The sequence below is a fragment of the Formica exsecta genome, unplaced genomic scaffold (genome assembly GCF_003651465.1).
Source record: "Formica exsecta isolate Colony F162 unplaced genomic scaffold, ASM365146v1 scaffold174, whole genome shotgun sequence".
Taxonomy (NCBI): Eukaryota; Metazoa; Arthropoda; class Insecta; order Hymenoptera; family Formicidae; genus Formica; species Formica exsecta.
The window spans coordinates 461,909-475,159 of record NW_021849056.1 but is presented as its reverse complement, the minus strand read 5'-3'; the positions used below and the strand labels follow the sequence as shown (position 1 = coordinate 475,159).

Below are 13,251 nucleotides of genomic sequence, written 5' to 3'. Positions count from 1 at the left end.
TATATATATATACACGTATCTATTATAATGAAAATATAAATACACATATCAAGAACCCGTTACCTTGTACAACATCAGCAAAACTAGATCTTTTCAATGTCCATAGGAAACTTGATAGGTCCGAGTTCGAGCTTGTTAGGTTCCAACGATCAAAACGGACATCCGCTGCCAGGATCCACTCCTGCCACGTGCAACGCGTCCATGGTGCCACCGACCAACGGGATCTATTCTTCGGACGGCGGTGCCAGCATGTTAAGCTGCCTGCTACCGTCGTTGCCTACCTTGCCGCCCTTCTCCGCGTCTCACGACGTGTTTCGACACGGCGAGATGTTACGTGCGGGAATCGCTTACCACGATTCCTCCCGACAGCACGCTAGGCACATGCAGCGTACCGATGTCACCTAACTTGGCGACGGTTCCCGATCTTGCGATCGCTCCACAGGAGAAGCGTGTCGCTTTGTGTTATAAACGAATCGAAAAGTGACAGAATTAGAGCAGAGCACTAGATAGCATTTACGAAGTAGAGTACTTTACGAATTAGCTTATAAGGGCATGGATATTTAAGGACGATGTGTAGCTGTCGTGGACGCGCGTATATTGAAAATGCCGCCGGTCGCGGTGATATAGTGATAAAATTAATGTGATGAATGTGTAACGATGAACGTAGCAATAATATGTTGTATTAGAAATTTTTTACTCGGTGCTATGTGTATGTGGATTAAAATATATACACAATCTATTAATAATAAATCATTTAATAACAAAATGTATTCTGTTTCTCTTTTTTTTTTTAGATTAGCGATATGTGAATATATAAGGATTTGGTTTCAGATTTCGACGTTTTATTGAAATTTTATGAAAACGAATTTTAAATATGTAAAATGAGATTCATTTGTAGTATATGTCAAATTGCAGTATCAAGCTTGATAATTATTTATACGAGATTCATGTTGCCTTCAATAAAATATCACGAAATTGGCTTCTGCCAGAAAAGAAGATAATCTCATTCGCTTTAGAACAGAACTGGAAATTCTTACAATTCGATCTTTTGTGCTAATCATACTTTAGTCTAAATGATTACTTACGTATTTTAATTATTTTGGATCATTAGACTCTTCCATCGGTTACTTAAGTCACCGAGCCGAAAAAAGGAGCTTTTCTTTTATGAATCTCAAACTCGGGAAAATCGAAGAAAAAAAGCCATAAGAATCTATCATTTGCATTCTCTTGACGAAAAAAGTCTTTTTACCTCGAGCATTCATAATGATCTTTGAAATCGTAATCACGATTCTCGAGATCCACAGCGGTCTTTGAGATCATAATCAGATGATTAGATTCATTTCTTCGCGAGGCTCACTATGTCCTAGAACAAATGGCCAATTTCTACTGGAGATCCTTTCGAGTTCTCCTTCTAGGAGCATCAACAGATCATCGAAATATCGCAGCTCATGAATATCTTCTACCAGCTTCCTTGTATCACTCGACAAATCAACCGCTTTTTTTTCGTCGGACTGTCAATGTAAAATTCGCAGATATGTAAAGACTATAGTTATATGTATAAGCTATTAGGTTTTAGTCAATCATAGAATTAGAGAAATCTCGAGATATAAATAAAATAAATTTTTCTTCTGTATTCAAGTAAATTCAAGTGGAAATAGTCTTGCGTAGAATTTTAATTATAAAAATATATATTTGAAAAATTGCAATCTCTGTTGAATAACTCTTCAAAAAATTTCGCTGACTATGAATTGGTATTCATTAAAAGTCTAAGACTATTCAATTCTTGCTAATAATTTCATGTCGATGAAAGCGCGAGATACTTACTTGAAAGTTTGTACATAAACTGTATATATTTCTGTGTATCTCTTTATTGCCAAGCTGCAGCCGTTCTATTTTATCGCGAAGATGGCGTATCCAATTATTCGAATCGGAAACTGTTGGCGGTACTTCAGCGTCCGTTTCTATGGCCAGAGCCAATCTGGTTAACCGATCGTGAGAGGATGTGCCATCGCAGAAAGAATTCTCTTCCTCTAGCAGAATCCTTGCTTCTTCGGGATCGCTTTGAAGATTCTCAAGGATAGATGTTACTTCGTTGATGGCGATATTTCGATCCTGCGGTTTAATTTATTTCGTCTTAATCTGTGTGACAATTTAGGCAAATCAACCTATTCCAATCGGAAGATTCGAAGAGATAGTTTTCAAAATTCCTCTTTTACATTATTTTAATAATCCATAAGTTATATTGAAAAATTGATCTTTTGCCCGTCGAAGAATCAATGACTTTCAATTTTATTACAATTCGGAGCTTTAATATAACGCGAAAGAGCATTACATTTCCAAAACTGCCGATACAATCTCTCGACGCGATCGCCAGCTCGTCGCAGAGACACATCGGAGTGCTTCGCGAATCGCTCTGCAAGCTCCAATCGGTGCTCTGTATACCGGAAGTGTCTTCGAGGGAGAGTGGCCGGCTGATCGAACCCTTGTTGTCCCCGATGGAATTCAATCTGTCATAGCTTGACCTGCTGCTGCTGATCGTTCCCGTACTTCGCACATTGCGGTCTCGATCAGCTGGATGATCATCACCCGATCTTATCGATGCGTTAAAATCGCCCTTAATCCGTGGCTCGCATTCGAAAGTAGACGAGGAAATCGCGTGTATCCTTGCATCCGTGACTGGTAAGTTCAGAAGCGTCCTTAGCTGCGTTGCACCTGCGTCCGTGATTTTGTGTATATTTTACGTATATATTTCTCCCTGATTGTATTTACTAAGCTCTAATAAAGAACACTAGATAAAAGAAAATAAGAATTTAAGGCAATATCAGGAGTAATAAAGTATTGATCTCTTTGCAAGTCTAGAAACCTAATTACACTGTAGATAAGTTTACAAGGAACTGATTCTAATTAACGTTTCTCTCTTGATTTTTATTATTTTTTCGTGAATGTTTCAAAGTTTTTTAATTTTGTTTTGACACTTTCGCAGAGACTTTAGTCTTAATATAAGTATATTTTATTATACATAATGTATTATTCGAGATATTAAAAATAATAATTTATCGCTATATTTAAGTTATGCCCTAATAATTTTGTTCGTCTGACGGGGAAAATGTCGATCGAGCTCGAATTCGCATCATCGCTCAAGTCTCGGAGAGCTACTTCCATTAACTTTCTTCAGCTACTGCTCTGACAGACTCAATCGAGTCTCACCTTAAGATCGAAGCTCGAGCGCAACAATGCCAGCAGCAGAGTTTTGCAGTCTCACGCTACTCGGCATCTTTCGCAGGCGTACAAAGCTACCGCGGGGACGTTGGAAATGAAGTAAATCTGATACGTCAAGCAACTCGATTCCGCGCATTGGTAAACCGCATAACTTTATTTAGGTCAGGTGCCGGCTTCGCTCGGAGCACCAGTTCAAGGGACAAGCGTGTTTCTATCGGCACTTCCTTCGTACGATTCGAACAAAAATAGAATGAGAAAAAGAGGAGAGAATTTTGTTACATTCTACACGTACCGATTTGCTTGGAATCGATGAGACAGTCCAACTGTTTTCGGCAACGGCGAGACTTTCGTTCTCTACTCTCGTTCTCCGGCTTAAGTCTCGCTTGTGAGAAGATAAAACGACGAGGAGACGGTACGAGTATTCGGTATTCTTGAGATCGGATCAGTCTTTCCGGAGTGTAGCAAATGGCTTTGAATTCCTCCCTCATGTTGTCCTGATTGTCGTCTTCAACCATGGACCAACTATTCTGCATGTCGGCAAAATTATTCTATTAATCTTGCATCTATCATCCGGATTTCAAGAAATTCTTTTTTGGCTTAGATAACAGTTTATAGTCATAAAAATAAGGTGCACTTGGTTGGAATGCGAAATTCGAATTTTTTATGACTGTCCAGTCGCTTACAATCGGCGCCGCAGGCAGGCTCCGAGCGGTTCGGAGTAGGGGATTCATCAGGTAAGAAAGGACTCTTTGAAAAGGGAACAAACGATTTCTATTGGTGCATATGGATGTTAGTGGTAGAAGGTGACATGGACTTGGAAGGACAACTGTATGCTGCAGGAATTGCAGATTAAAGGTAATTTTGCAATTTTGCAATTTTATATACGAAATATCACTATGTAAAACTTTAAACGCGTTTTTCTCGAAATGACTTTTTTGAAATTGGCGTGCAGCATAACTTCCACAATTTTTATCCGATTGACTTGAAATTTTGAGAGGATCTTTGTAAATCAATTATCTAAAGAAGGGTTTTGCAAAATAACAAAAACTGTTTTAAGGCTATTTTTATAGCAAATTTTTAGGTGAAAAATGACACTTTTTTTTCAAACGTTCACCATTTTCATAAAAATTGATATTTCGTAAAACCTCTACATATTTCTTTAGTAAATATCATATAGAAAATAAAAATTTCTGGTTTTTTGTTCTAGGTCCAACTGTGACGGAGAAATTTTGCACGTCGATTTGACCCTCGTCAAAAAATCGTCTCCGAAGATCCGCCATAACGACGTCTTTTTATTCGAAAAATATAAATAAAAATTCATTTTATGTTTTTTTAAATATGTAGAATAAATACCTTTTTACAGATTTTTAATTGCTGTTACCGTTTCCTTAAAAAAAAAAATACTCAAAAATAGGCCTTTTTTCATGGTTCAAAGTGGTGTTAGGCCTTAAGATTTTTTATATATGTTATATGAAATATTTCACGATTGGTCCAAACGTAAATAAGAAAAATTTTATACTTAGATATATAAAAAACAAAATATATAAAGATATTCCTGTATATTGCATATAAATATATAAATTAATTTGTGATAAAACAATTAGTCTTTGATTAAATAATGAATGGTATAGTATATCGTTTGCAAATAATATCGATCACTACATACTTATTTACTTAGTTCTAATTAACTGAATAGTCTTGCGGTCCGATAATTGGATTGGACGCAATTCCGCAAAAGCGTAATACATTGACGGACAAAATAAAAGATGAAAAAAGACGTAAAAATGATAAAAAAACATATTTGCTGGATAGAGAAAATTATAGAAGTGTAATCACGTATACACAGAGATTGTATGAGTACTATAAATAAACTAAATCCCCGTTAGAAAAGAATCTGGAGAAGTGCAAAATTAATATGAGCTAGTATTTTACATGCACACACATCTGGCATTTAACAATAATGATAGTACAATTGCAAATACGAGAATATAACAGCAATCATGTCTTTGCGCATATATTACGTGTAGATTTAAATATTTAAAATATTCACAGATTTCTATATTATATTATTTTATTTTATTTTATTTTATTTAAATAATTTATAATTATAATAATATATAAATAAATAAATAAACAAATAAATAAATAAATAAATAAATATGATCCTCGCTTACCGCTTCCTTGGCGTCTTTTTCAATCGAATCGACATCCAGATCGTCCCGTGTGAACGAGCTGAGCTCGATTTTCTCCGGGGAGATCCCGCTCTCCTGCTCCTGTCCTGATACATCCTGCGCGAAGCTGCGGCTGTCCGCCGAATCGACGCAGCAAGACGTCATCGATCCGGATGATCGATGATCCTTGCCATGTTGCAATGCCGCGATTTCCCGATCGTTCAGCCACCAGCCAAAATTCTCCTCCTCGTTGGACGACGACGAGTCGTATTTTGCGGCGGCTGCGTTTCCTCTTCCGTCCAGATAAAACATCGCTCGGTGATCCTCGACGTTTTCTAATCGACGTGGAGCGCGTACAGATTTTATCACGTCGAAAACTCCGTCTGCAAGAGGAACGACCGATTGACGTGCGGATGAAATCGAGTTTCGCGTAATTCCCGCAAACACCTGACGCACGCTCGTATTTCGATTCGCGCACGATGAATTCTGTAGAAAATTCCGAGATTTGTCAGAATAAATTGTATTCGCCTCGATTTGTCAATAAAAAATCTTGCCCGTCTTTCGATTCTTCGATGATAAATACGAAATGTTATATGAATGGAGGGTCGCTATAAAGTCGAAGTGAAGTGTTAATGCATCAAATATTAAATCATTTAAGTAAATCGTGGAAACCAGCGAGAAGTGTACGTCTCTTTACAGTTCGAAAGTCACACAAGCATTTCAATTATCTTTGCTTATCCTTCAACATCACTATGTTAAGTATACACTTAATATTGAATATGTTACGCTGAACAAACAATATATGAAATTTCCGCCCGTCTGAAATTTCGCGTGTAATGCAATTTTGCGAAATTCCGAAATTCAGTAACTAACTTATGTATTTAATTTAATTTAATAGAGTAATTAATAGTAATTAGTATAATTAGTATAATTTTGCCTTTACAAGAATAATGAAAAATAAGAGATATTATTTGAAAATTGTTTCTTTTACTTATTAATTTTTATCTAAATATAATATATTAATAATTTCATTTTATTCGCAAAACATTTATTTAGCTATATTTTATCGATTACAAAATCCGTTTCTTTTGCCAAAGTTTATTAGCTATTTAAAGCTACTTAGTTTCTTGTATATTTCTCACAAATTTTTTCATTTTAATATAACAAGAAATGTATAAAAAAATATACAAAGTAATCATTATGAGATAAATGCTCATCTCGATATCGTTCTCTTTATTAACTCCATCCATCCGTGATAATTACTGATAGGATCGATCTCTGACAAAATTATTCGACGAGTATAATATCTGATATCCTCGTAATGATCCACATTTGTCAACAAATCACTAAACGATCGCGACTGGTTGGTCAATGGACAAATCGAGCCGCGAATTTCTGTGCTCGACGAAAAAAAAAAAATCACGAATTTTCATCAGATCGCACGCAAATGTATACACAATCTGGTCGGCGCACGCGATTACATCTCCCGGGACAAGAGCGTGTTTTTCGAACCGCACTCGAGGATCGCGTGTCATATTCTGCTGCTGATCGCGTCGTGATCGGAAGGTCAGAACCGCCTTGTGCCGATTGATCGTTCTATGTGCCGTCAGTACGTCGGACTTCGACTGTCCGATGATCCATGTGGTCGTCCATTTCCTTGACCACCGGGTCGTCATGGTGACTAATTTAATAATCTGTCATTTCCCGCTCCGCGTTGCACCTATATACCGGCTGCGTCGATACACGAGTTTCGTTGCGGTTTCTGCGGTCCTTTTTTTTCCCCTCTTTCTCTCTTTTCCCTCGTGTTTCAAAGATCGGGCGTGTAATTGTTCGTGAACCCCTCTTCATCTCTACATTTCGATTTTATCCGCGGCGAAATCACACGTCAATCGCAAAATCCGATCGACAAAAACTTCAATAGCGCACAACTGCGATTCAATACAAATCCTCGTGAAAAAAAATCCTCCCCTTTTTATCGCGCTCGTAGAGAAAAATGTTGCGTGTGCATTTTGAAAATCAGCGCGTAATGCTCGCTGAAATAATTCTCTTCGGCTAAAACTCACGCAAACGCAGTGAAAAAGAATGAGTGACGTATTTTCAACGAATTACACGAAAAGCGCTTACATTTCTAAGCCAAATGAGTAAGAAGATCTGGTTGTATAAACAGAGTCCAGATTAAATGAGCATAAATTTAAAGACTCACCCTTCTTTTTTGAACTGTGTATAATATACTATGATATATAAAAAAAATTTATTTTGAACTTTATTTTTTATTTTTTATATAAAAAAAAAGTTTAGTTTAAATTAATTCTAATTAATTTTAATTCAACTTTTAGTTCAACTTTTCATCAGCTATCGATTTCTTACAGAGTTAAAAATAAATATGATTATGTAAGAGTTATTCAGCTCGCACATACACTGCAGGCCTTAATCAAAACCATATGATCGCTCTTCGGTTTCTTTAGAAACGTTGATTTAAGCTTGACCACGTGTTTTCGCCCTACACGTTATCCCGAAATATCGCGCTTTTTATCGATCTTACACATCATTATTTATTGAGTGCCATTTGACAATTTACGCGATGAGTGTACATGCGATCGCGACGATTCCCGCCGACTGACATGAAATGACGTGTCCACAGGCCCTGTATTCATGATAACTCGTTGACCCGTGTGTATGTCGTGATAATTTCAACTGTGTCGAGTATCAACTGTTCAATGTATAATCGCACGTCGCCACGATGTTGCTAAATAGATAAAAGCAGAGAAGCTCGTATATACAGATAATTGCGATCAAAACATGCGAATTAATTCGCAGGAATTATTATCGACAAATATCTGTAAAAGAGAAATTTTAAAAAAGTTTCGAAATTGCTGTGTAAAAATATTTCTTTGGAAAGAATTGGCACGATCTTTTCCCATTCGAAATCATTTACTTATTAATTTTTATCTAAATATAATATATTAATAATTTCATTTTATTCGCAAAACATTTATTTAGCTATATTTTATCGATTACAAAATCCGTTTCTTTTGCCAAAGTTTATTAGCTATTTAAAGCTACTTAGTTTCTTGTATATTTCTCACAAATTTTTTCATTTTAATATAACAAGAAATGTATAAAAAAATATACAAAGTAATCATTATGAGATAAATGCTCATCTCGATATCGTTCTCTTTATTAACTCCATCCATCCGTGATAATTACTGATAGGATCGATCTCTGACAAAATTATTCGACGAGTATAATATCTGATATCCTCGTAATGATCCACATTTGTCAACAAATCACTAAACGATCGCGACTGGTTGGTCAATGGACAAATCGAGCCGCGAATTTCTGTGCTCGACGAAAAAAAAAAAATCACGAAATTTTCATCAGATCGCACGCAAATGTATACACAATCTGGTCGGCGCACGCGATTACATCTCCCGGGACAAGAGCGTGTTTTTCGAACCGCACTCGAGGATCGCGTGTCATATTCTGCTGCTGATCGCGTCGTGATCGGAAGGTCAGAACCGCCTTGTGCCGATTGACCGTTCTATGTGCCGTCAGTACGTCGGACTTCGACTGTCCGATGATCCATGTGGTCGTCCATTTCCTTGACCACCGGGTCGTCATGGTGACTAATTTAATAATCTGTCATTTCCCGCTCCGCGTTGCACCTATATACCGGCTGCGTCGATACACGAGTTTCGTTGCGGTTTCTGCGGTCCTTTTTTTTCCCCTCTTTCTCTCTTTTCCCTCGTGTTTCAAAGATCGGGCGTGTAATTGTTCGTGAACCCCTCTTCATCTCTACATTTCGATTTTATCCGCGGCGAAATCACACGTCAATCGCAAAATCCGATCGACAAAAACTTCAATAGCGCACAACTGCGATTCAATACAAATCCTCGTGAAAAAAAATCCTCCCCTTTTTATCGCGCTCGTAGAGAAAAATGTTGCGTGTGCATTTTGAAAATCAGCGCGTGATGCTCGCTGAAATAATTCTCTTCGGCTAAAACTCACGCAAACGCAGTGAAAAAGAATGAGTGACGTATTTTCAACGAATTACACGAAAAGCGCTTACATTTCTAAGCCAAATGAGTAAGAAGATCTGGTTGTATAAACAGAGTCCAGATTAAATGAGCATAAATTTAAAGACTCACCCTTCTTTTTTGAACTGTGTATAATATACTATGATATATAAAAAAAATTTATTTTGAACTTTATTTTTTATTTTTTATATAAAAAAAAAGTTTAGTTTAAATTAATTCTAATTAATTTTAATTCAACTTTTAGTTCAACTTTTCATCAGCTATCGATTTCTTACAGAGTTAAAAATAAATATGATTATGTAAGAGTTATTCAGCTCGCACATACACTGCAGGCCTTAATCAAAACCATATGATCGCTCTTCGGTTTCTTTAGAAACGTTGATTTAAGCTTGACCACGTGTTTTCGCCCTACACGTTATCCCGAAATATCGCGCTTTTTATCGATCTTACACATCATTATTTATTGAGTGCCATTTGACAATTTACGCGATGAGTGTACATGCGATCGCGACGATTCCCGCCGACTGACATGAAATGACGTGTCCACAGGCCCTGTATTCATGATAACTCGTTGACCCGTGTGTATGTCGTGATAATTTCAACTGTGTCGAGTATCAACTGTTCAATGTATAATCGCACGTCGCCACGATGTTGCTAAATAGATAAAAGCAGAGAAGCTCGTATATACAGATAATTGCGATCAAAACATGCGAATTAATTCGCAGGAATTATTATCGACAAATATCTGTAAAAGAGAAATTTTAAAAAAGTTTCGAAATTGCTGTGTAAAAATATTTCTTTGGAAAGAATTGGCACGATCTTTTCCCATTCGAAATCATTTAACGATTAATCTGAAAATTTCTAATAATATAAAACACGCCAGACATTTTAAAAATGTCAAAAAATAGTTGCTTTCTGCTTAAATGTATTTCGTAAAAACGAGAATAATTTTTTGTGGAAATTTATTTGCAAAAGATAAGTTACTTTAGATAATTTGTTATTTAAAATTCTATATAAACATAAAGAGTCACTGCAATTATTAATAAAATACCCTCCTTAAAAACGCTAAGAGATTTTTCTCTCCCGATAATATTTTAAATATGGGATGTCTCAGGTTCTCTTGGTACCTAATCAAACAACAGTGTAGAAGATATCTGAGAGATTAAACGTCCCGATTAGTTTAGATTGCCCGGATTAGCCGTCACACAAACGCACTTGTCATTCGCGCCAAACACGAACAAGGCTCGCAGGGGACTCGCGATTAAGTACGGGGCGTGTATATTCCGTTACATCACGGTTTGCTTGCACTGATTAATGACGAGGACAGCACGCAATGTAAATATTCCATCATTCTAATTCGCCGAATATTAATTCAGTCGACGAAGAAAAGTCAATCATCGCACTCCCTGATTATTTTACAATTCTCCTACTCGAAAGAAGGCAACAAGCGATTGATGATTTTCTTTCGCTATCATTCATTGATTTCGACTAATCGATCAACAATTTCTCGACAACATCTCTCTTTCGCTCTTTTGTTCACACAAAACTAGATCATATTTCTGGGAAACGCAACAGGGTCGCTAATCGTTGAGAGGGACAATTCACTATTATCCTCGAAAAAAATCGGAAATTCGAGCTTGTAGTAACGGTGTTTGATTTCGGAATCGATACGTGAAATCGTTTCAAATCATCGTTATATCAAAATAATTGATTTTGAAAAACTGGTAGAGTTATGATATGGATATATCTTTTTACAATAAAAAGTTTATACTAAAAGTTTTATTAAAAAAGTTTATATGAACAAGAGAGTACATTTTATCTTGCTATATTAGATTTTGAAATCAATGTGCGCATTTTTTCGATATTATAAAACTTGACGATTTATTACTTATATCTGAAAATCTTAAATTCGATAAATAAGCTGCTCCATACCTTTCATATATTCATATTTTTAATTCACATTAATATATTTTTTATTTGTTTAATTTAATTCATTTACCTTTGACCTATTTACCGTGCTAAAAAAATTAAATCTTGATAAGCTGACAGGTCGTATGTCATATTGTCAAGAGAATATATAGCTCGCGTCTCTTTGAAAGAGAAGCGCGCCGATAACGCATCGCTTTGCCATCGCGAGGCAGATTGTCTTGCAAACTGAACTGTTTTCCGACCAGTCAGCTTGTGGTCTAGGGGTACGATCGATAAAAGGGTACTAATCGATAGACATGTACGCGTAGGTATTCGAGACTACATGCTGATTTTCGTTTTTTCCGAGGGATTTTTACGGTCAAAGTTCAGCCGACGCGATAGCGAGCGATCGGCAAAAGAGGCGGATTTTCGGCTATATTTTCGGACGAATATTAATCAGAATGACGTCGACAGGCCTTGATCGAGTAAAAAAAATGGTCGCGCATCAGCGATAACGTTATCGACGCGGCGTACGTCGCTGCACCTCGCTATCACATCGCGAGGCAGATTGTCTTGCAAACTGAACTGTTTTCCGACCAGTCAGCTTGTGGTCTAGGGGTACGATCGATAAAAGGGTACTAATCGATAGACATGTACGCGTAGGTATTCGAGACTACATGCTGATTTTCGTTTTTTCCGAGGGATTTTTACGGTCAAAGTTCAGCCGACGCGATAGCGAGCGATCGGCAAAAGAGGCGGATTTTTGGCTATATTTTCGAACGAATATTAATCAGAATGACGTCGACAGGCCTTGATCGAGGGAAAAAAAATGATCGCGCATCAGCGATAACGTTATCGACGCGGCGTACGTCGCTGCACCTCGCTATCAGGTGTAACGGATGCATCTCCGCGACTGAGATCGAGTGTGATTACCACGCAAGATCTACATTTTAATAGCTGAAAATTTTTCACAAATGCCTTTTGTATAAAACGATATTAAAATTTAACGATAATGATATTTTAAATTATAAAAATGATTCAAATTTTTTGAACAAAAAGTTTATTCTGCATCTATCTAAATATTCTAAATCTATTCCATATCTGAAAAGTTAAATTATGAATAAGGATGTTTTATATCAATCCTTGAAATTATGTGTGATAAATTTAAAACAAAAATAAATTTAAAAATTTCATGTTTCTAAAATAATAATGAAAAAAAATATCTAAATCCGCGACTATTTTCAAACGTTGAATTTCTACTTTGTTTCTACTATAAATTTCTACTATTTCTACCTGAATTTTACGTCCCTTATTGTACGACAGGACAAATATACTCTAGCATTTATTTGATTTAATTCAATTAGAAGCTTGTTGCGGTAGCATATCTTAAATTAGTTACACCCGGTATACAGTTTCTAATCACAGTTACCTTGATTTATCAAAGGGAGATTGAATATTAGAATATTTATTATTATAAAAATTGTAAATTATGCATTTATGTGGACATCAAAATATAATTATTAAATAAATAATATTATAATTAATATAATTAATATTATAATTATTAAATAAAAATATCGCGCGTGATCTCTTTTATATATATGTTAGTGTGTTTCGTAATTACAAAAATGATATTGTAATTTTTACTATAATATGTTTTCCGTGTATAAGAACGATAAGAAATTTATTTGGACAAAAATTGCATCTACAAGATACGTTCGTGTTATCGTTCGATCGTGCATGTGTCCTCTCTATATTGCATAATATGTAAATTATCTTTCTTTCTCTTTCCCGGAAACGATTTGTGTTATCCGTTTGCGTTTGTGCGAGACCTCGATTTCGATGGCAATTGTAACGCCGGGAACGAGAAATTCCTCGTTCCATTCTATTAGACGGGTTCACATTTTTCTATTGTA

At 36.1% G+C, this 13,251-nt stretch overlaps 2 protein-coding genes across 4 annotated transcripts in view; one reads left to right on the top strand and one right to left on the bottom strand.

Moving 5' to 3' along the window:
• The window catches only part of LOC115233384 (transcription factor GAGA), a 7,547-nt gene extending 6,806 nt beyond the window's left edge, over positions 1-741 (top strand). The window contains exon 7 of the mRNA XM_029803764.1: positions 107-741. Within this exon, the coding sequence (XP_029659624.1) occupies positions 107-405 (299 nt within the window). The 3' untranslated portion in view covers positions 406-741. The remainder of the gene's footprint in view (positions 1-106) is intronic.
• Positions 742-793: 52 nt separating this feature from the next.
• Positions 794-13,251, bottom strand: part of LOC115233380 — a 104,365-nt gene continuing 91,907 nt past the window's right edge. For all 3 annotated transcript variants that reach the window (XM_029803759.1, XM_029803758.1, XM_029803760.1), the window contains 5 exons: positions 5,394-5,773; positions 3,512-3,746; positions 2,333-2,712; positions 1,825-2,112; positions 794-1,511 (listed from right to left, as the gene is read on the bottom strand). In XM_029803759.1, the coding sequence (XP_029659619.1) occupies positions 1,323-1,511; positions 1,825-2,112; positions 2,333-2,712; positions 3,512-3,746; positions 5,394-5,773 (1,472 nt within the window). In that variant the 3' untranslated portion in view covers positions 794-1,322. The remainder of the gene's footprint in view (positions 1,512-1,824; positions 2,113-2,332; positions 2,713-3,511; positions 3,747-5,393; positions 5,774-13,251) is intronic.